Raw genomic sequence first — 25291 nt, 5'->3', positions numbered from 1 at the left:
TCATGTAACGAATCTGATAGGAAAACATAAACTTTCCCTCAAAAGGGCCACTGATTTTAAAATTACAGTAGTCTTACTAATTTGGAAAGCTTCAAATTTGGCAAACAGAAACTTTGGGGTAAAATGCAACAGACTCTCCAGTTAAAATCTGGGGACTTAATGAAATTGTCTCCTCATATACATTATTATTTAAGGAACTAGCCTATCTCTAAAAATGTCAAGTCTGACTTTCCCTAGTGAAGACAGAGTCCTGTAGAGAAATACCTGACTTTCTTATTTGGGACATCCAGTTCAAGTTTCCAATTATCTTAAAGCACAAGTTCTCATAGTATGGTCCCTAAGCCACCAGCATCACTGGAAACTTGCTGAAAATGCAAATTCTCAGGCCTGTCTAACAGCTCCTAAAACATACACTCTAGGGGTGGGGTCCGGCAATTTGTATTCTAACAAGAACTCTAGTGATTCTGATCATCCCTAAAGTTTGAGACTACTGCCTTGAGGCAAGTAAACATGAGCCTGTTTACACTTCCTAAAAATGAGGATCTTTTGTGATTTCAATTTCCAAGCAAGAAGTCAGATACAAGAATACTAAAGTTCATAGACTGGCCTTATGAACCATAAACAAACACTGAGTAGCATTCACTCTGAAGATGATAAAAACAGAAAAAACAAAACAAAAAATATCTAAAGACATGCATTAGGAAGTAATCAGGAACATTTAAAAACTTCATAGTAAGATGCTTTTCAGTTATTCCGTACTAGTATTTTAAACACAGATATTTTGAATATTAATCTATAAATAGGTTTCCATTAACAGAGGCCAGCTGGTGATGATTTTTATCTTGCATAAGTGTTTCTAGTGCTGAAGAGTGCCAGCTGATTTTTAGCACAAATATAATGTACTGCTTTAAAATCAGGACTTAAAAACATATTATAATAAAGAAACCGATTGGAAACAACAAAACATGCATTAGGTAACCAGCAACTGCACTGAAATAGATATAGCACTCACATATTCCATTATGTAAATGAATTCAAAGATATTTCATGACTGATCAGCTAGAAGGGACATAATGATTTATAATTCAAATAACTGAGCACTGAAATCAAATTGAACTAATATATATTTCTAAATATGGAAACCTGAAATAATTGTTAAAAAATATAAATCAATGTACCCAAGTTGAAATCATTTGCATCCCTTGGTTTAAATGTTATAGCTTTTAAGTTTTATCTAATAAGTTTTCTGAAAATATGATTTTTTATTAACTTCGAGAAGTGTTCAAAAGCAATAAACATCTTATGAAACAAAAGGTTATAATGTTAGAATTAAAGAATATATAAGAGATATAAGGTGATAGGAAAAGCATCTTACTTAAATATTGGATAGAAATAAATTAGGCATTATGCACATTATACCAAAAAGAATACAAATCAAATTAATTTTATATTAGATTTCAATTCCAACCTAAAAAACAGGGTAAATCTAAACAATAGATACGTGCTGTAAAATAACACAGGCTTCTTTTCAGATAACGTGCTCCCAAGTAATTCATTGTGAAAAGGCCAGAGTTTGCAAGACTAGGAAGTACTTATAAACCACTTCATATGTTAGAAATAAAGAGTATTTCAGCATTATTATTAAAAAAAAAAAATACAGGTTGAGTTTTTTTTTTTAATAAGAAAAAATACATATCTTAAAAAGCCAAAATGACCACTGGAATTGGGTTGTACATCACTTTCCAGTAAAAAGGAAAAACAGCCTGGACAGGTGTAATTTATCATTTTTCTGATTTAATATCAAAGAAATATATTAAAATAATAAAAAGAATCCTGAAATCCTCAAAATTTGTAGTGATAAATAGCCCTCCCTGTCTTTATTGCATTATACCTACTAACAGAAATATTGCATGGTGGATTTTGCCAGACAAGGACGATTATTTTCCAATAAAAAGTTGCATATTAAATTCCAGCACAAAAGTGGGTGTCTAATACTTTGGAAATCTTTTATGGTTTCCCAAGGAACACAATTTTAAACTTAACTAATACAAACATATTCCTGCAGTGAGCCTACATTATAAAGATTTCTACCCAATGCCACTGATTTTCAGAATGCTGTCCTCATATTTAAATTTCAGCTAATCTTGGTGGTTAACTAAACCAACACTTATTTTTCACAAGTCCTGTATGTTTGATAGCTAACATACAAAAGACAATCTACATGCTTCTCTCTCATTGGTAGAAACAGGACAATAGTATCAACTATAATCTAATGAGAAAGGATGATTCTAGTTAGATTTAAGAAATCTGCTAAAGATAGAAACCCAAACATTTAATGCATAATGGGAAATCTTATTTTGGAGTAAATAAGATGTTGATTTGTTGGCGGCAATAATCCAAGAAGTGGTAAAAACACTTATATAATTTTCTTCCTATTCCTCCTTTGTGCCTCTTAACTAATCAAAATAATATTCTTTTCAATTGAAGAATACTGAAGCTATAGTATTTACTCTCAGGAATTCAATTTTTATAAGGTAATATTTTTAGAACATTTCGACCTTCTTAAAATTAGTTACATGCTTTCTTTTAAAATATGAACTCCCTGAAAATTATGAAAAATCACAGACTAAGACACATGCGGTTGTATACTTTCTTATGTATCCACTTATTAACTTGGATGGGTATAAACATAACTTTAACTAGTTAGGAATCTATATATCCATATAAATTCAATTGTGACTGAATAAATACTTGATAGTAGGTAGCTAATATAAATCTTTCAAAAACACACATTTAAATATAAGGCTAAATGAAAGGTTTTTTATTAAAAAAAAAAAACAACAAACCTGCAACATTATAAGCAAGGAAAACACCTGGCCAATAGAATGTACCTGTTGGGGTGTTTCTATACATTACTAGATATACAGTAAAAAGGATATCCAACAGAAAGATCATTTAGGAACTGAAGAGTCCTTGAAATCACAGGCTCACATCTTCCCCAGTATTTAAGATTTGTAACGCTAAATATGAAAACAAAGTTTTTAGTTGTAAGTAAGGTATTTGGTTGTACAGGGAGAACATGAAAATACACATATATGTATATTAAGTTACATGACCTAAACCTGAAAGAAATATCTCACGAAGTTGAAAAACAGGTTTAAATACCACTAGAACATTTTCTATTCTACTTTTTTTAATGGCATAATCAAAATTATATCCTATCAATATACAATGAACACTGCTCCCCAAATGGTACATAACTCCATACAGTTAGTTTTGTACATTGAAAAAACTGTCTAAGTGTTTCACAGAAGAAGTATCAAGTTTGTATGTAAAACAAGCATATTAGGGAATGACAGCAGGAGTTACAAAGGAAGTCAAATAGAGGCTCACAGTTACTGCCAAGAAATGAACCATCAAACTTGTGGCTCCAAAGCTCACTTCTTATGATCATGATTGTTTGTGTAGCTTTGTTCTCTGCAAGCAACACAGTGCTGTCTATCTGTTACACAGATGTAGTGGGTTGCCAACTGGAGGCATACAAGTTGAGACTAAACGTACAAAATTCTGTCTATGACTAGAAACTCGTTAATTCTGCTAACAAATTATAAGGATGATTTAAGGGAATTTTCCATGAGTAGGTTTTTGAGAGCCATTAAGTTCCTGCTGGAATCAATGAATGCCCTGTCTTAAGGCAATCAAACCCCTCCCAATGATTCCAGTTTGCAATAATCTCTTCAGATGCTCTTTGAAATTGGGTATTTTCTTTCTAATTAAAAGCAAAAATGCTGCCCAATTGTCTTGAAGAGTCAAAGTCTATAAACATCTTAAAACCACGTTTTGATGGGGCATACTGCAGTGGTATGGATTCCTTGACAAATAAGAATGTCTTTAAGGTGGTGAATTTTAAATATGTGAAATTAAGTTTCAATTAAGAACAATGCTACCATTCTAAGAATTAACACATAATTTTTAAGTCTTTTATTAAAGATTAATACTTATTAAGAGATTTAAACACAGCAAAAGTATCCATTACATTCAAAGCAACCACAACAAAAGAAAAATCCAAGAACTCACATTTTCGTCATGAATGTTTCTAGAACATGGTTGTCATCTGTTATTCCTAAAACTTCTGACATACGGGCATATACCTGGATGAAAACATTTCATTGTTAAAAGCTTTATCATTAACATAGATTTTCAAAAGACTATTCAAACTCAACAAATGGAAGATTTAAAGCACTGCTGCATCCACAGTGAAGTAGGGTGTCGGTAGGGAGAGCAAATGAAGGATTTAGAGAAAAAATTATACTTTAAAAATTTACTCTCTTTTTCTTCCAGGAAGTACCTCTCTCATTTTGAAATACATACCCACCCACACACACCCACACTCACAGACTCATTTTATTCCCAGCACACCACATAATTTTCTTTCTCAAACTGGTAAACCAACCCTTTCTCAAAGATGGGCGTTATGTATACAAAGGGCTGAAAAGTGGAGTGTCTCAATAAACAAAACATTTAAAAAATTTCCATCTATGCCAGGTATCAGCAAACCATCAAACAATTCAGGATTATGTCAGGCAGTTATAAAAATAAGGATTTCAAAAATAAGAGGAAGTTAAAGAATTTATAAACATTCTCCTCAAAAATCTTTCAATTAAGCTCCCCCCAATATAGAGATAGGTCTTACTTTCCATGCTGAAACGGAAATCCCAGGCTCAGAGATTCTCTGTTGAATACATCAGGGCCTGGGGAATCCATTAAGCTCCCAATTAGGGAGTGTTGGTGGCAGAGTTTGGGGTGCAACATTTCAGTCCCAACCTAAGCCACATTGAGCTTATAAACATATCCCACTTCAAGTGGGAAAATGCCACCAGCAGCCAATGGAATATTCCCTAATAGCCTGGCAAAGCTGAGAGGTGGGTTGACACCTCCATACTCCCTGATGCTCTGGTGTGATTCCAGGTTATCCCTGCCAGACACCAGCTGTATGGGATTTCTCTTCTGTGATTTGATCCCCTGTGATTGTGTTCTCTCACTTTCTCCCGCTCCGCCTATTTCTTATGGTATGGCATGGCAACTTAGCTTTCACTCCCTATGCCTTTTGCTTTTCACATGTGAACACCAGCTTCATACACTACCACAGGTCATGAAGGTGAATTACAGGGTTATACAAGGGAGGAAGGCTGTTCACTGCAGAGATCTCGTATCTGGATTTTAAACACCATTCAAAGCAGAAGCTTGTGTTCTGGGCTTTCATCCTAAGTCCTATAACCAGAAGCTGCTCAGGCCAGTGGGAGAGAGAGGAAATGGTGGGGGGCAAGTGGAGAGGGCAAGAGAAGGAAAGAAGGGTAGAGGGGAAAAGGTGGGGGAGAGAAAAAGGAAAACTGAGATTCACATTCCTGTTGCCCCTTCTGCTAATTTCTGAGCCCTACAGAAAAGCATTTCAATTACGGTATCTATGATTTTGCTCATGAGAGGAGGCCTTCATCTCTTATAGGATTGAAGCTATCACTGTGTTTGTAAGATGTTTAGGGGGAAGAGGGAGCTAGGGAGAAAAACTCACAGGGAAGTTAGTCACCACCAGTCCTCAAAGATCAGAAATGTTTACGCACAGAGAAGGCTCAAAGGAAGGATGGTATGTAGAAAGGGAAGTTTCCCTTATCTCAGCATGATCCTAACCCTCTCTTATGGATGGAAGTAAATTGGGTCCCTTAGAAAACCTGTATTGACATGATTAATGGCACACAAGGCCCTTCACAACTTGGCCCCAACATACCTCATCTTCTACTATTTCCCTCCATCTGAAGCCACAATGAAATACTGATGGATCACCGAGGCTTCTCACGCAATTTCAGATTTCTAGGAGTTCGTGTACTGCTCATTCTGTCTGAATTAGCTTTCTTTTTCCTCTCCCCTTGATTCCCATTCAAAAGTCATCTCCTCTGCATTCTTCTCTGCTGTCCCAGGGAGATCACTCTCCTTTATGCTCCCACAGTGTCTGGTCCATTCCTCTCTCGTGGTGTTTTTCACACCTGTAATTGTTCGGGTGTCCATTTTCCCCACTACATTGTATTGTATTTTTGTAAAATCAAGGTTTTACATTTTCAAGACTTTATAAGTGCTATGTTTTTTATGGCATAGCTGAAAATTAATCTAATTTTGATTTTATCCATGCAACATTGAATAATAAAAACATAATAACTAAAATGTGATTTTAAACCTTTAAGACTGTTTAAAAATCTTTTTTTTTTTTTTTTTTTTTTTCCAATTGGTCTTTCTTACAGGGAAGTTTTCTGTGGTGTCCCTGGCATTCAAGGAAGGGGGAAGCTGGGCAGGCAGGTCTGTTGTGTTCTGCTGTCAAAACAGCTTCTCTGAGTATCAGATTTGACCCAATAAGATACTAGAAAAAACAGTCAACATTGACACATGGCAGTGCTTTAATCCACAATTATCCTTGTAACTTGCACCATTCCTTTTATCATCCATTAGCTTTGATTCCCATTATCCCATCTAGAACTGTGTCAACGCTTCTGTCCCTAGGGATTTCTCTCCACTCCTAGGATCTGACAGTCAAGCTTGAGTACTAAACAGGATCATTACCTCTTAAATCCACTTATCTGATCTACTGAATAGTAAATTGAAAAGCTCATTAAGAGCAACAATCTGATTTGTTTTCACGTGTGACAGGGTCATTTAAAATCAATGTATGATTACTGCATTTCTTTTAAAAGACTGTCTCACATTTTCCAAGGCACCTTACCATTCAGAGAGCATGCAGATAATATGAAAATGTCTTTAAACATTTGAATTCAATTATACCACAGACATATACAATCTGGGAGTGGGAAACAGTCTGTCCAGTGAGGAAACATCTTTGAGAATGTTTATGACAAAGCACAAATCAATGAAGGCTTTCTACAGAAAACATTCTAACACAATATTTAGGGATTTTCAACATTTTCTGAAACTTCTATTACTTCGCCAAAAAAATTTTCATTCACAGCAAGAAGAACCTACATCACAATACTCATTTTAAGGAAGGATACTGAAGCTGGCATAGGAGTGCAGGAAGGGAAAAAGTCCTCCCTTGAAGTTCACAGATTCCCAATTTCTTAAAATTTCAGGATCAATTAAGGTAATTCGATCATAATGAAAAATAAGCAGAAATCTAAGAAACAAGAGATGAAGCCCATGTGTGTTGTCCATCCTTCTCTGAGGGTTACAATGAAGTTGAAAATGGCTATGCTTTTGGTTATGCTGGTTTCACATACCCAGACATGCACACATTATAACCTTGTTTTTGCCTGGCCACCTGTGCCTTCCTTCTGCTCCTTCTTTTTTAATATGCCTGTATTTCTCTATTAGACGATAAGCTCCCTGAGGACAGAAATGATGTTCTTTTATCTCCCATGCATGCTTAATGTTTGACAAAGGTTTGTTAAATGAATAAAAAGAGCATAATGATAAAGTGCACATATTGGCGGACTCCATTTCATTCACAATTTTTTTTTTTTAACAAAATCAAAACAACCCATAAGAGGCATGGCTTTTGCACAGAACTTTTTCTCTTTAAAAATAATATACCCCAAATTCCACTCACCAGAAGTAACCCTGGTTAAATATCGTTATTTAAAAAGGCGTGGTGTTAATGCTTAAATAATGTTTCTGGAAGAAGCTCTCCCTGCAGTGAGAAGAGCTCTCCTCCTGTGATACTGTGAGCAACCACCATTGCCAGCCTGTTAGTGGCACTTCTCACATGACACAATAGAATATGATCTTGGTGTAGTATTAATTTTCCGTGTGCATATGTGTTTCCTCCACTATTTCAAGCACGTGCTGCCTGAGGGCAGGGAAGATACTTCTTTCTTCTACTATCTCCAGAAGTAATTAGGATACTGCCTTGGCAAACTTAGCAATGTAGAAAAAATATGGGCTTTGGTCCCAAACATATCTGGATTTGAATTCTGGATTTGCCACTAACTAGGTGTAACTTAAAGTCTCTGGATCTTGATTTTCTATCTGTAAAACGGGAATAATAATAATAATAATAATAATAATAATAATAAAACCTACTTTATGGCTTTTGGGAAGATTAAAGATAATCCCTAATACAGAGCTTGGTATTTATTTTATTTATTTATTTATTTTTTTTTTAATTTTTTTTTTCAACGTTTATTTATTTTTGGGACAGAGAGAGACAGAGGATGAACGGGGGAGGGGCAGAGAGAGAGGGAGACACAGAATCAGAAACAGGCTCCAGGCTCTGAGCCATCAGCCCAGAGCCCGACGCGGGGCTCGAACTCCCGGACCGCGAGATCGTGACCTGGCTGAAGTCGGACGCTTAACCGACTGCGCCACCCAGGCGCCCCCAGAGCTTGGTATTTAGTAGTTACTCATCAAATGCTGCTTCTCTTTCTACCCCTTCTTATGGACCTTTTCTCATAGTAGGTGCTAAAAACTGTCAGCTAATATCTGTTCAAGAAAAGGCTCGTTACAGAAAAAACAACAGGAAAGTAAGAAGGTGTTTATCTTGAAGATTTTCACACTGCACAGATAAAGTTAAAGCAAACAAAACCTTAAATTTATATCAATGTTGAAATCTTTATATTCAATTAACACACTCTCATCATGGTCAGAAATGGCATTCATTAAAGGCATAAAGCTTCAAAATTTCATGCTACAAAACGGATTTTTTTCCCTATTTCCACATAGTTGTTATCTTACAAGCCAGAAAAATTACCTATTTTAACCACTCATCCATCTCTCTAGCTCTTGAAATACAGGAGGTTGTTAGAAATGTAAGGAATTATCACTATTATGGATTTGAGAAGACATGCTCCTAAAAAACTGTTTTGATATGTTTGTTTTCTCATCTCTGTTTATTTTACTATGAAGGTTCTTTTCAACTTCAGAAAAGAGCATTTAGGAATGTACACAACGCTTCGACAATCCATACATTCTCTAAGTCCTCAACTAACCAAATGACAAATATTGCCTGTGCACATGCAGGTAGCTTAAGTGATCTTATATCTGGCTTTTTAAAAGGGAAGCCAGACAAGATAAGAAAACCAGACAAGGAATAAGCATACAAATAACAGTAAGATTTTGAGTTGTAAATTTAATTTAATAAAGAATAAAAGCATGGGGTGTGATAATTTTTTAAATTGCTTTCTTTTTCCAATCCTAATTCTTAGTCTTGGGTATGTGCAGTGTTGTCTCTTAACATTCTGGTTATAACTTTGAGGAAACTAATTATGTCAATCCTTAAATTTGAAGTAGATTACAGAACTGGGAAACCCAGAATATTAGTTCCTAAAGGTTGTATGGATATATAATGACAGTCACAGAAATTCAATAACAGCCCTCTATGAAATGTACTCAAAAGCACCACATGAAACAAATTAAAAAGAACAATGAATCTCTCATTCTGTGCAAATAAGAAAATAAGAGAAAACACTGGTTCTATAGGTTTTCATAACAGTTGTTATAATGAATTAAGATTTTGGATAATGAATCTTCAGAAAATTACAGTAAGTTAATACCCCTAGGCCTTCCATAAATGTTTAAGATGTTATAACTTCTCAAAGAGCTTTTGTAAGCAGGCTCAATGCAGAAAATTAGCAGTGCTGTGGAAATCAACAATAAAGTATTCTGCCATCAGATAATATACTTTCCTGAACCAATTTATTCCCCCCAAATTCATTTACTAATACAAAATTGATACCATGAAAATTTTAAAAACCCTGATAATTGTTGTAAATTCTAAAGTATTGTTTCAATGTGCTGAAATGATTCATCAAGATTTTTAACCAGTTGTAATTTAGTAAAACAAATTCTGTCACCAGAAAGGATCCAATATAGTGAAAACATTAACACCCCTTAGGAAAAGAGTTCTGGAACTTAATGTGAACTCACTTATTGTGCATGAGAAACCAATTTTCGTATTTTTGTCTTAGTCTTCAAGTGTCCCTGACATCAATGCAGTACTTTCTACAAAACAGACCCGTTGGAGTGCAAGGTGGGAGAGGGAGGAGAAGGCGAGGTATGAGAGGGAATAGAGGATTTAATGACTTGGATCTAAACCGTTTGGAACTAAAGATACTGAGGTCTTTCATGAATGCTTAAGGCAGAAAAAAAAAAAAAAACAACCATGATCATCACAATTAACATGACACATGAAGAGATTTAATGGTACAAATATCATTGCTTCATGTTAAACATACAAACTTAGTGCTACTGAATAGATCCACGCTAATCTCGGTGGACTAATTTTTCCCTCATATCATTTAAAATTGCACCACAAAATAAGGACCAAAATTAGGTGAAAAAAATCTTTTGCCAGAATTTAATTTTAAAATCATAACTTATGTTGGAAACCAAGTGGTAAAAGGTTAGAATTCTGCTTGCCTCATTCAGTGGAATACAGAATGGCAACTGATAAAAGCTGGCTATGGAAGTATAAAATAAATATGAAATGTTAAGTGAATATCTGAACCCACCATCTGTGGTGGCCATCTTGCTAAGGGGACACGTACCTAACAAATCTCTTAAGAGGCATTCCCAATCTGCTTGAATAAGCTATTGTATAAGAAAACTTGGAGCGACCACTTTGGCCTCACATTTCCTTCGCTCCACATCCTGTGGCACAAAGCATGAACTCAGCAGGCTGGGGTGCTGGGCTGCCTGCTGCCTTGTGATAATCCCCTCTCCCAGTAGGGGCCTCCACTGATGCATGGCTAAGAACATGCTTCCTCTTTTGCTTGCACCCCAGTGGGGTATCCATTCCTAACTTGGGCCCAAATCCAGACTGCGAAGGAAGGGCTCCAGATGCTGCCAGAGATATTTTTGGATTGGTTTCTAAACAATCATTTATTTGAAAGAGGAGTACAGGTACAGTGTGAAGACCAGCAATACTGGTTAATTTTGGAGAGATTCTCTCCCTCCCCCTCCCCGACCAGATCTAAGGTCTAACTACCACCTGTTCAACAGAAGCTGGCTGTTTGCCTCACTTTCCTTCAGGGAGCCACTGACTAAGGATCTCCACCAGCATGAACCTAATGTCTCCCGACAGGCCTTCACTAGCCAAGAGGGACCCGGGTCGAGTGCACCAGTTATTGGTCACAGGATACACAGCCCATAGAAAGACTCCTGCGGTGCAACCAGCTGAAAGCCAACTAGAGAAGATGGGGAGTGTACATTTGTCCTGACACAGCTTTGCTCCTGCTGGCTGCCAACTCACTCCATGTCTGCGGCCAAGCTTCTGTTAGACTAGTCTTCTGTGGCTAAAACCATGGTAAAGCACGGGGTAAATATATTATCTTCCCAAGCTCATACAATAAGAAGCTAACCATGGCTAGGGCACAAGGCTACTAGAAGGCAGCTTGACTGATTCTGGTGGAAGGTTTTGAGACCATGTATTTCAGGCATTTTATTTATAATTCTGTGCAATAGCAAATTTGTACCATGATTAGACCTTGGAGCAAAGAAGTTGATGCTGGATGTAGTTCTGTGCAAGGGTGATGGTGGAAGTGGGGAACTGGGAAATAAAAGTTTTTTTTTTTACCATAATCCCCTATATCTCTCAAAGATGTCCACCAGAAACATATTTTGGCGTAAGGGATACATGTACTATAGATACCGTTCAGTAACAGATGCTATTCAAGGGAGCCCTAAGAAAACTTTCTCCTTTCAGGTATGAATGATTGGTTAGAATTGGCCACTTCAGAAATGTTGTAATCAAGAAACCTAGGCTGCTTCCACACTGTGCAATCACACTAAACTGAGTCTTTGCAGTTGATCCTGCTTACTGGCTGACTACTGAACATTTGGTTATAGACCATGCATACTATAGGGTTACATAGTGCATAAACAGGGAGCCAAGAAGGCACCTCTACACTTCTCACTGTGAGCATGTACCTGTTTTAGGAATAAGAGCCTGAGGCTGTGGTGAGACAAGCATAAAGACTGGTGATCCACCACAACAACCAGCAACTCAACTCACCTTCACTAATTTCCAAGCCTTCTCTGGAACTCGGGACACATCACTCCTCAGGCGTACAACCTAAAAAGCACAGAGTTTAGGGACCTGGCACCTGACGTTAGGGATTAGGGAAGAGCAGGAGGCCCCCCCGACTTCAGATAGAGAGTGAAAATGTGGTTCAGGATCTTTGTGGCTGTCACTTAAAATATTCCTGGGACTTTGATTTTATCCTGGAAGCCTTGAGCAAAGACAATGGTGAAGTGCTGTTCAGAGTCTGGATGTGGTTATATGGATTACACCATGGGTTTGCTTCCATGGAATAACTCAAAAAACCAATTATTAAAGGATAGCCCTAGAAAAGAACAAATTATAAATAATACCTGACAGAACTATTTTCAAGAATCTCTTAGTAGTGTTGTTTCTCATGAGGCACTCTCATTATGCAAGTGTGGCAACTGGGGCTAATGATTTAAGTAAGCCAAGTCACCTTTTCATGGGTAAAAGTATATTTTTAAAAAATGGAACTCATTTCTATGGTCATTCAAAGGGTAAGTAAATCATACAGGCTTCTACCACTTAATCTAGTTCTTGCACACACTCTCCCCCAAATCCTCTAAAAATACAACTTATTATAGTTATAGTAGGTATTAAGTAAGACTTTACCAGGTCCTCATCTCCACTTCTAACATCTTTATTTTCATTCACACGTGTTACCTATTTATATTTCATTTCTGCCTCCACACTGCCTCTCTGAAACCTGTCCCACTTTCTGCATCCAAAACAACTTCTGTACCTTCCTCCTAAGAGATACTCAACTCTCTGGGAAGAGTGACCTGACATAAAGAGTAGAGGAATAATGGCCCATGGAATGAAAAAGGGGGTGTCATATGTATATTTTTATTGCTCCGTCAAATCAGCTATTTTCACTTTTCATTATATTCTCAAATTTTACTCAAAAATGTTCCTACAATCTTTTTTGCCTTTCAATTTCTGTCCCTCATACTAGCCTCGTTAGTGAAAACTTGAACCTACCCCAAATGCAAGCAATCAGAGTTCACCTTCTGGTGGCCTGTTAATGCCTTCAAACGCTAATTTCTGGTTTCTCTGGGCAGGCAATGCCCGGGGCAATAGGATAAGTCCTGCTCCCATTTTAGTTTTCCTATTGAACACTTCTCCATGTTGACCATCAGCTAAAACATATGCAACACCTCAACCGGTGGACCAAGACAATTGGCAGTTGCCCAGGAAGTATATTTTTTTCTCAGTAAGACGACAGAAAATGGGCAAGTTAACTGTGTACGTATTTTCAGTGACGTCACCTTGGAGGAAACACAGAATATTTGTGCAGTGTAATACACACAGGGTTCTGGGTGAGGTTCTGCTACTTGCTAGCCTAGCACGGTACCTGGGAGATAACAGGTATTCAATAAATATTTTCATTTAATGAATCAACCCAATAATCCTAGTTAAATTATTTAGCCTCTCAGAGTCTCAGCTTCTTCAGCTGTAAAGTGGAAAAAATAATAACACAACGAATAATATCATGAATTAAGAGGCAGTCTAGTGAAATGATTAGGACCTAGTCTGAAGCCCAAGGTTAGCCATTGAGCTGGCCATTTACTAGGTGATTTTGATCAAATTCCTTACCCTCCAAATTTCCGTTTTCTCAAATATAAAATGAGGATGATAGTAGGTCTAATTTATGAAAAGTTTTAGAGGATTTGAGTAGTTAATTCATGCAAAGTACTTCGAACAGTCCTGGCACAGAATAAAATTTCCATGAGTGTTAACTGTTATTATTATTGTCATATCATGCTATATGATATATATAGCACTGCCAGCACAATGTCAGAAACACTTGGAAAGTTTTTAGCATATAGTAAGCACCAAATAAACACTAGCTATTAGCCCTTAGAACCGGTGGTCAGTAGGGGTCCCTGGGTGGCTCATAAGTGTCCAACTTTGGCTCGAGTCATGATCTTCCTGCTCTGCTTGTGGGTTTGAGCCCCGTTTTGGGCTCTGTGCTGACAGCTCAGAGCCTGGAGCCTGCTTCGGATTCTGTGTCTCCCTCTCACTGCCAGTCCCCTGCTCAAGCTTTGTCTGTCTCTCTCTGTCTCTCTCTCTCTCAAATAAAGAAACATTGAAAAAAATTTTAAAAAGAACAGGTGGTCAGTAAATGCTCACTATTATTAAATAATATATAGACAAATATTAGTCTGACATTAAGACTATGAGGCATGCAACAAGAGGACAGTCCCTTTTCTTTGTGCTTTATCTGGATTAGATGCTGCAAAGTAGATACATGTTTCAAGTTGGTATGTGTGTAGCCTTAGTAATGGTTACAGAGTGATCAGAGGGGAGAGAGCCCTAATGGAAGGCGGCTTAACTCCTACACTTCTATCTTCTATCTTCTGGGAGGAGGAACAGGAAAAGCAGAGGGAAAGGAGACAGGAGGAAAACAGAATGCTCTGTGGCAACAGAGTTCACCTCAGTTCTGGATTTCAAATCCTTCATCTTCCTTTTCTGAGTCATCCCAAGTTCTTGTTTCCTATTCCTGGGCTAAATTCTCAACTCACTGGATAAGTAGAGATGATTTACACCCCTGGGGCCAATAAATTATCAGAGTTTTCCCAATTCAGATCAGTGAGTCCATCCAATTCTCCAAGTTTTGCTTGATAAATTGATGCACAGAGAGAAAAGGTTCCAGAACACCATCGTTAGAGTTTTAAATTATCAAGAGTCTTTGAGTGGCAGGCTCAGTAAGAACTGAAAGGGGCTGCTTTCATATATGAATATAATATTGGTCTCTGACACTAGACTATGGGGTGAATTGCTTCTTATATAATAGGGTGGATTATATCAAGTATCTAGGATCTAGAACTTGCTTAGTTCTCTTGTGACTGATGGCTATCCAGTACCAAAGGTCTAATCTCTGGTTGCAGAGATGAGTTTTTTCCCTTGGGAAATAAAACAGCAAAGATGGGGATGGAATTTGTGATGTTTGTTTTGTCAATCATCATTACACTTAAAACTGATCATGCCTGGATGCATGCCTCTAGACACATACATAGGCAATGTGATACAGTGGAAAGCAAACTTGGGTTTAGAGCAGGATGATTTGGTCAAAGCCAGGGTATCTCACTGAACAAGTTTTTAACCTTCCTGAAATCTCTTTCATATTCTGTAAAATGAAAATAATTATACCTACTAAATAGGACATTGCTGAGAAGACTAGATGAGAAAATGTAATGAATAACTCCACAAAGTGGTTAAGCACAGAAGTAGAAACCCAACACAGGTTAGAGAAAGGTTGAAGATAAAACATATTCTCAAATGGTATTTCCTAGGCATTTCTCATTCTACATTACCTAAAAATACAGAATTTGTAACCTATAGCATGGACAATGTTTTAATACCCAGTGCCTAGAACTTCAGCAATTTTAAGAATGGTAGGGTTGGAAAGTATTAAGGCAGCTACACCTGCTGGGGAGTGTGGTAGTACAGCCCATGTCTCACACATGCAAATGGTCAGAAAAAAAAAGTACAGTTGAGAACTCAGACCATCAAGCAAGAAAAGATTTCTAATGACTCAGGAAAGCGGGCCAAAAGGGAGTGTGGAAGGAAGTGGTCGGGAACACTTAGAGACAGGAAAGCACAATAAGTGGTTGAAGGCTGAAAAGAAAGGGTTAAAATAAAAGTTGAGAATTGCAATTCTCAGCAAATGTAAAGACACTAGTGTACTAAGGTGTTCTGCACATTTCAGCATTGTCTATCGTTTTGCAATTTTCCTCATCAAATGGTGTGGGAGAGATTGTCCACAGAAACGCATTTCCAATTTTGTAACGGAAGTTGGTCACAAAGTGTAATTCACACTGAAGAAAGTTGTTTCAAAGCCAACTTTGCTTAAACACATCTATTCAGTAAAGCAAAGGATAGTGGCGCTGGGGAGCCATGCAGGCCTAGGGGAAAACAAAATCTCAATAAGTATGCCAAATGTGTTTTATATTTCAAGATTCCTTCAACAGAGACATTATGGGGAGATAAAAATTAGGAAAACACTGAACTTAACTAATCCAAAATGTTGAGAAAATATTTTGCATTTATGTTTTATAACCAAGTGCTTTTCCCACATTTGTCCCAAGGCAGCAGATGAAGCACTATATTCACCATTGCTAATACTAGCAATTGGAACATGCTCTTTGGCAAGGCAGAAATAAGATAATTGTTCAACATAGGCTGGCTTTTCAGAAATACTGGAAGCATTGCCTGTAATTATAGACATCTGTCACTGCTAGCCACTCAGTACTAACCCTGACATCAATATACAACCATAGCACTAAACTGCCTGCAGGCATAGCAATGGAGACCAGATACGCTAGGCAGGCAATCATCTGCTTCATCCACACTATCTGTCAAAGGTTCCCAACCACAAATAGCTCTTACATTTTGTATCCTTAGGATAATATGTTGATTTATTTTAGATTCTCTAATATTTACAGTCTGGGCCATCTACTAAAATAAAGAAACAAAACTTATGGCTAATGGAGGCAGTTACTGTTCACAGTCATCATAAAAGGTCATAGCTCAACCCTCAAATGTTAAAAATTGATGGCAGCTTTAACCATGTGCTATCATACAGATGTTTCCTTTTGTAGAGGCAATTATTTTCAATAGCAATTCAAAATGGTAAATACAATCTTTCATCAGCAAGTATGTTGCCACCCCAGTCTAATGGAAACGCTCATATTTTAAAGCTTTTTTTGAAAAAGTAAAGATAGGTTCAATGTTGGGTATTGAAGAATACAGATTGCCAGTCTGGGTTTAGCTGTACATATAGTACCGTATCTGCCAACAGTTTTTACATATACAAATGATGTGATATCTGAAAAGCAGGAAATGATACTGCAGGATAAAACACTTGGTTAATGAAGGAGTCAACTGACATACAATCTTGCTAGGTGTTAAGCTTACTGAAATATACATGTGCGTGTACATTCATATTTTTAAAAGCCCAAAGACACACTGTAGTTTTACATGCTACTCTCTTTTTTTCTATTAAGCAGCCAGAGAAGCGAGCTGAAAATTTTAGACATTTAGACTAATTAGGAATAAGCACTCACAATTATCATAATGTGTTCCTAAAAACACAGATATTTCTTGGTCTGATCACAACAGCCTATGCTGAAGAAAAACTATTAATTACTGACAGACAGTTAGCTTACAAGTGAGCTGCATCTTAAAAACCTCTTTTAAAATACAATTGCTAAATGCCTTACAGTGCTGTAATGTGAGACAGGTTCAAATCTTATTACTTCACTGAAATTAAAACCTAAGTTTTAATACTGTTCAAGTCGAACAATGATTCCACACTTTATTGCTTTTGAAATCCCTTGATGATCATAGGAAAAAATGCCCCCGAGAAAAAAAGACTGTTTTCGATAAACAGAAAATACAGTTTGCACTCTTAGCCTCTTTGTCATCACAAAAAAAGGATTTAATGCCAATTCTTTAAAAAAAGACTTTTTTTCCACAAAATGTGCACCTTGTGTGCCATTTGTAAAATCAGTTCACTTTCTTTTATTTATTACTGCAGCGCGGCAAGGCAATAAAGAAGCTACCGATAGCTAATAAATTACATGCCTTTTAAAACAATTCTCTTGCTACAGAAACATGTAACTACAAAGGTTTACATTTACATGGTACACCACATGAAATGTCTATATTTGTGTCCTATTAACCATTTTGGCAAATTGCGGACTTTTACCAAATAGCTGGTAGAGAAAAAGGCAAAGTGATTCACATATGCCGACACGATATAAAATAAAAAGCCTTTCTAGTAAACTACTCTTACACTACCTGCACTTCCGAAAAATCTTCCAAAATTTACTGAAACACATGCTTTGATAAATCATTTTATGCATCAAAAAAGTATTCAAAGGTGTTCTAATCAGGGTTAATTTAAACTTTACTCAGTGAACAGTGAGACCTAAAGTACTTTTTTCCCCCTGATTTATTTTCCTAGTATCATGCAGTCTTTTAAAAATCATAGCTCCTAGCAGTTACTTAGAATAAATTATAAAAAGCAAGATCATTGCTAGAATAAATTATAAAAAGCAAGATCATAGGATGTAAGGCAAAAATGCCCCAAATCTATTCCTTGACATATTTTGTATTTTTAAGACACAAAACTTGGTTATTTATTTATTTAATAAATGTTCATATCAAAGATGTCTTGCTTAGTTATAACCTTTCTTTTAAAACAGTATTATCTTCACATATCCACAAGCACTAACTAAAAGCCTTACTTTATCAAAGTAAGCTGTTTATTTGGTCTTTCTTTCTTATCTATGAACAAATGAATCCTGAAATATCTGTACTCCAATTCTAGGATTAAATTGTTAAATTAATCAGGGTATTTGCTTAATGCTCTCATCCTCCACTCTCATGATGAACATGTATTTATGAGGTAGTGTACTGTCTTTTATTATTAATTTCCTCCATTTCCTGTAATAGCTATCATAGCTGTGGCTTTTTTTGGTTTCATACCTACAAATTTCAACTTTGTTCAATTATGCATGATGAACAATGCTTCAATTTCCAAAGCACAAACAACTTTGTTCCTTTTCATATTTACTTTGAGATAATAGTCTACTGTACAAATGAATAAAAATTCTGTATTCTGTAGCACTCCATTCAGATCTACTTTCCCCACCTTGCTTTGGAAATTAGCTTGATTATGATGATAAACAATCAGGAATATGTGGGAGGTATACCGTTTTTGAAGAGTTCAATGAAATAATTTTTTTTCACCTTCACAGATTTTTTTTAAAGGGGAATTATTACCATCTTGATGATATTCTGCAAACCATGTATCTATACATGCAGAGAATCCTAGTATATTTTCCAATTTATCTTTCGCTCCTTTTTCATAGTAAATCCTCCTGTTTTGAAATCATGACCTTTCTCCATACTGTAGCTGATTTAAAATGGTAAAATTCTCAATTAGCAACCAAGAAAAATAGGTGACAAAACAACTACTTTCTCTATGGCCCTCATCTTCTTCCCTTATCTCATTAACAGAATTTATTTTAAATATTTAATTACTTGGATTATCTTCTTTTTGGCCAAGAGAAGGCTCATTGATTGTATTGTCTCTCTTGGATCATTAAGAATGTGCATTCAAAGGACAGGTATCATGAACCCCATTTTTTTACATGGGGAAAATCAAATAGCGTCAGGAGACAGCTCAAGATTACACAGTAAAATGACCTCTTATTCACAGGTCTCACTATTTGACAACACTGCTTCCTAGCTATTGGGAAAAATATGTATTCACAGACATTTATTCTGGTAAATCCAAATTCAACTTTCTATCGAGTGCTATTTCACATTTGTAAGATAATCCTGACTTACCTCTGGCACCGATATGACAGAGTAGAACTAGTGGGTAGTTCTTGGTGCCGACAGAGAGGGGAAGGGAATTCATTTGTTTTACTATCACCTTCTTAGAAGCATGCAGCATTTACTTTGACATCAACCTCCTTGATTTGGCAAACAATCTGAAGTGTATTGATATTTACATTTCTTGGTCTTGTTTTGCAATCTTGAGTGGGAAAGTGGGAAACATAAAGCTGGACTTTTCTGGCATCTCTTTGCACCAATATGTAACTAGTTGTATTTTACTTACCTGTTTATGTCATACACAGAACTGAATGATGCTAAAAGAAGCCCTGAGTATTGCCCAGAAATCCTTCCAGGACTTGTCCAAGATGATATTAGGTGACTTCCTTTATGTTCCCACTGTTCTTGGGCATATCAGTCATGGGCCTCATCATACCGAATAATGATTGCCTGTCAGCTTTGTCTGTGTCCTCCGCCAGCCTGTGAGGGCAGGGCTATCTGTCCCTAGTCATATTGTGTTCTGATGTTTAGCACGTAGTAGGCAATTACACATACACTTGACCCTCCAACAACAAGGGTTTGAACTGCACAGGTCCACTTACAAGCGGATTTTTTACAGTATGGTACTATAAATATATTTTCTCTAATTACGATTTTCTTAAGAATATTTTCTTTTCTCTAGATTTACTTACAATACATATAAAATTCAAAATATGTGTGAATCTACTGTTTATGTTACTGGTAAGGCTTCTGGTCAAAAGTAGGTTATTAGCAGTAAAATTATGGGGGACTTGAAAGTTAAACTTGAGTTTTTGACAGTGTAAAGGGTTTGGCACCCTTAATACCCCTGTTGTTCAAGGGTTAACTGTATTTGTAATTCCAGTGTGTTTTTTTCCAACACCAAGCAGTTCTCCAGTTCTCAGTGGGAACTGATTGGATGTCTCCAAAATTTAACTCCATTCTGACACTATCTACCTTCAAATAGTATCAGATCTCACAGGTTAAGGACTCAGTCCCACAAAACTGCCCCTAACTCAGACACCAACTGAAAGTCCAGATTGTCATCTGTGCTTCTGACTGGGTAGCTACAGATTGAAGGTTCTAATGACCCCCTCTTCGGGTTTGATTAATTTGCTAGAGTAGGCCATAGAACTCAGAGAAACATTTTACTTGCTTATTGGTTTATTATAAAAGGATGTACCTCAGGAGCATCCAGATGGAAGAGATACTTGGGGCAAGGTACGTGGGAAGGGGTGCGGAGTTTCCATGTTCTCTGAGCCACTATCCTCAAATCTCTATGTTCACCAACTCAGAAGCTTTCTGAACCACATCCCTTTGGCTTTTTACGGAGGCTTCGTTACCTAGGCATGGCTGATTAAGTCACCGGCCCTTGGTGACTGAACTCAAACTCCACCCTTTCTCCTTTTCCCAGAGTCCTGGGAGTGGGACTGAAAGTACCAACGCTCTAATCACATGGTTGAGTCCCCCTGGCAAGCAGCCCCCATCCTTAGATGCTTTTCTAAAGTCACCTCTTTAACATAAACTCACATGTTGGTAAAAGGGGTTTGTTAAGAATATCAAGACACCTTTACTGGTTCTTATCACTTAGGAAATTCCAACGGTTTGAGGAGCTCTGTGCCTGAAAAGGGGACAAAGACCAAATATATATTCCTTATTATAAACCACAATATCACAGTAATTATAAGTATTTGATTAATGAATGAAAGAATACAAGAGTGGCACTGATTCAGCCCCAAATAACATTGTTACAGCTCCTAGAAAAATCCTTTTCTGATTTACCATCCTTAAAAACTGAACATTGTCTGGTTTCAGTCCACTATATCCTAAATAAAACACTGCTCTCATTAACAACATTTACTTCAGAAAAATAACTAGGATCAGAATAAAATTTCTCTGCTTTCGTTGCAATGAAATTTGACGATCTCACCTTATCTAATCCACAATCAATCAATAAGAAAATAGTTGATGATCTAGCACTGTCTTAATTGTATTGACAAATATAAGATATATAGACGACATTGACTCTGCCTTCAAGATTTTAAACATAAAGCACAAAACAAAGAAGCAAGATTGGGAATTACAGTTCATCATTTAATAGATTTAGAGTTAATCAGACCTAAAGGTCAAATCTTGTACATGTAACTTCCTACCACTGTATTCTTAGCCAAGTTATTTCATGGTAGAACTAGGGTTAAGAACCCTAGTTCATCATAAGATTAGTTTGAGGTTTATAAGATGTATTGCATGTAAAAGCTTATCATCACAGCGCCTGGCAGATAACAAACAATAAATGACTGTTAACATTGTCATTATTATTATTTAACTAAGTTTTAATGAATATGACCCAGGTATTAAGAACTGCAAGAATGATACTTGAATAGAACATTGAAGAATGGGGTGGGAGGAGGCAAGAACACTGAAGAATGGTGATGGGGTGGGGGAGAGGGAGTGGTGGGGAAGAAGGAAAAAGAGAACAAAACAATTTAAAATAAAGATGGTGAGAGTCAGCCTGATAGAGTGGAGCTATTGGAGCTAAAATTGGCTAGATGGGGCTAGATGATGGAGGACCTTAGAAGCCAAGGAGTGATGGCTTGATGTGGGCAAAGAGTCTTTTGAGTGGGAGGAGGCCTCTGATGAAAGTGGTGTTTAAGATTTGCCAACTACAGTAAGTATGATGGACCACAGCCAGACAGGTCAAGGCTTTACCCTTCTTGGACCCTTTGTTGTCTCTAATACCATGCATTCCCTCTCTTTGATATTCCAGCTTTTACTTAAATTTTTTTTTTCAACGTTTATTTATTTTCGGGACAGAGAGAAACAGAGCATGAACGGGGGAGGGGCAGAGAGAGAGGGAGACACAGAATCGGAAACAGGCTCCAGGCTCTGAGCCACCAGCCCAGAGCCTGACGCGGGGCTCGAACTCACGGACCGCGAGATCGTGACCTGGCTGAAGTCGGATGCTTAACCGACTGCGCCACCCAGGCGCCCCCCAGCTTTTATTTATACACTACTCTTTAGTTTTTCATTTTCCTAATTCTTTATTTTCAGTTAGAAATTTCTGTTCTCCACATCCTTCAACTGACAGTGTTTTCCCTCCATCCTCATACACCCAGTTTCTCGGGGGAGGCTTATCTGTTTATATAAGATTTTAATTAAATATGTACCAAAATATGGGGCGCCTGGGTGGCTCAGTCGATTAAGCGTCTGACTCTTGGTTTCAGCTCAGGTCATGAGCTCGCAGTTCATGAGTTTGAGCCCCATGTCGAGCCCCACATAGAGCTCTGTGCTGACAGGTCAGAGCCTGGTACTTGCTTCAGATTCTGTGTCTCTCTCCTTCTCTGCCCTTCCCCTGTTCACGCTCTCTCTCTCTCTCCCTATCTCTCAAAAATAAATTAAAATAAATAAATAAATTAATCTCTCAAAAATAAATTAAAAAAAATTTTTTTAAATATGTTCCAAAATATCTCTAAATCCATAGCTCTAAAAGTAAGTACTGAATGTGGAAAAGAAATCCCTCTCTGCCTCTACTGTATTACTGAAGAGAAGCAGAAGGGTTGGGAATTGAAAAGAAATGCCAACGTGGCCAAATTATGACAATTTGGCTCCATTTCTTTGAATAAGAGGAAGGTCTAAGGTAGGTCTCAAAAGAGATTACTCCTGCCTATGTTAATTATATAATAATACAACATATCAGCTCAAAGGCTCATTTGGGTCCAGTAAGTTTCTGATTATAATTCCAATGACCTACCCTCCAACTATGACCATTAACCCAAAAGGTTGGAGATGTAGTCCAGATATTTCTATTTTTCCTTAGTAACTAGTTCATAATCTTTCACTCATGGATATTCAATGTATTTTCAGTTTGTGGCACTTAAAAGTAAGTTCTATAAATTTTATCATCAATCATAGAAAGTAAAACTTCCTCTTATTTTTTCTAAGGCGACTCCCGAATTTAAATACTTAAGAAATTTTCAAGTCCTACCAAGACCCTGATTAAAAAAAAAAAAAACAAACCCACAACTTGACCTTCCCTCTTAAGTGTTAAGGAAGAGACCTAAGACTTTCATACTATTGAATTTATAGTATATAAGTGAGCTGTGCTATAAAAAAAAAAAGTGAAAATAGATTCTATCTATTAACATTGTGCTTTTAAATCATTCGAGCCACTGAATCTTTGGAGTCTGTTTTGCATAGACCACATTTTTGGGTAGTGACAAAAGTCCAAAAACATGTAACAACATAACCATTTAATTCTGACTATAATCTTGAAAGGCTACTAGAGGTCTTAATGTTGACAGACAAAAGTTTGAGGAAAAAACAAACCAGCTACTGTAAATTATTAGAAACAGGCCACAATTGTTCTTCTTTTCAAGTGAAAGCATTCTTAAAAACCTTGGAAAAAGCAGAAGCAGAGGACCAAATGCCAACAGTATTTCTCAATGACTAGAGAAGAAAATAAAATGCCTATATATGACCAAAGCCTAGAGAGAGGAACTTCACAAACCAAATGAAGTGTGCTTACCTGAAACTAAATAAAATGTGCCATCCCTGACTCCTTATCCAGAAACCTTCTATCACTAGCGAATCATCTCCTTACTACAACATTTTGGAAAAGCAGTGGAGAAGAGCCAGAGAAATTGGAGTTCAGATCCCTAGCCTCAAGTGTGACCTGAACAATTTTCTCCACTTCTCTAAGAATCAATTTCTTCATCCATGAAATGAAGATAATACCTACCTTGTAAGGTTGTAGAGAGGATTAGCAATAATTTGGACACAATGCCTAGCACAGTACTTGGTGCACAAACGGTATTTCATAATTACTATTTTTATTGAGAACGTCAGTTGCATATCTAGAAAGTAACTAAGCTTACAAAGAATTAGGAATTTTCATTAAATTGTGCAATGCTTTTGTTTCTTTTTTTTTTTTTCCAATAAGAAGGGATAAGTAAACCATCATTTACATTCAATTACTATGCATCTGTTGTTAATGTATACACCATGGCCAGGTATCTATTTAAATTTAAATTTTGATGTCTGAGAGTGAGTGAAAGGATGAAAGACATTTTCACTATGTAACATATAACACACGGCACCCAAATTAAAAAGTAACCATTCTCTGGAGCATTAAATGGCAATATGCTAAAAGCACAAGGTTTTTAAACAGCGGTAAGGATTCCTGGCTTACTGTGAAAAATTCCCAATCATTTTTAAAGCTTTTTTAAAAACTCCAAAATGGCTGACAGTAGGTAAAGAGGATATAAAAGCAGATGGTTCGGACAGCCTGAATACAGAAAAGCAGGTCTTAGCAAAACAGAAGCATTTGCCAGTTTGCCAACGCTGCTGGTTCCTGCTTCCACATCCCGCTTGTGTCCCCCCCACATCTGCTCACTGGTGCTCATGTGACACGTTCAACTGACGCAGAGGATGAAGAGGAACAACTTGCAAATCAAGAGCCTACCGAGATCTGTTATTTAAAAATGGAACTCCCTTTTCTTTGCAGGTTTCTCTCACAATTTTAATCTTAGGTGGAAGAATGATCTTTCTTCAAAATTAAGGCAGAGTCTTTACATTTAAGATAATTATTTTAACAATAACACAATAAAGGGATATTAATGCCTCGTTTATGGAACACATTAATAGAGATAGATGCAAACTAACTCAAATCTTAAACCATGTTTGCAGATTATACCTTCTACATCCCAAATATAATAAAAGAAGAAATTGCCATAAATAAGCATCTAGAAATAGAAAGCAGTCACAGCATCTTAACCAAACTACACATTACTTCGCATAAAATATCACACTCTCTTTGTCTTTGAACAAACTAAGCTAGGAACTTCGAAGGAGACTATGATATAACTTAGAAGAAGGCTGAAAACACAG

At 36.8% G+C, this 25291-nt stretch overlaps 1 protein-coding gene across 3 annotated transcripts in view; it reads right to left on the bottom strand.

The window, feature by feature from the left end:
• The window catches only part of RANBP17 (RAN binding protein 17), a 327575-nt gene that overhangs the window by 93056 nt on the left and 209228 nt on the right, over positions 1-25291 (bottom strand). For 2 of the 3 annotated variants that reach the window (XM_040444804.1, XM_040444823.1), the window contains 3 exons: positions 12008-12067; positions 4078-4151; positions 2940-3020 (listed from right to left, as the gene is read on the bottom strand). In XM_040444804.1, the coding sequence (XP_040300738.1) occupies positions 2940-3020; positions 4078-4151; positions 12008-12067 (215 nt within the window). The remainder of the gene's footprint in view (positions 1-2939; positions 3021-4077; positions 4152-12007; positions 12068-25291) is intronic. The other variant, XM_040444813.1, reaches the window with a different exon arrangement.

Source organism: Herpailurus yagouaroundi, unplaced genomic scaffold (assembly GCF_014898765.1).
Source record: "Herpailurus yagouaroundi ecotype Mexico unplaced genomic scaffold, PumYag 29, whole genome shotgun sequence".
In the NCBI taxonomy this organism is placed as follows: Eukaryota; Metazoa; Chordata; class Mammalia; order Carnivora; family Felidae; genus Herpailurus; species Herpailurus yagouaroundi.
This window is presented reverse-complemented; position numbering and strand designations above follow the sequence as displayed.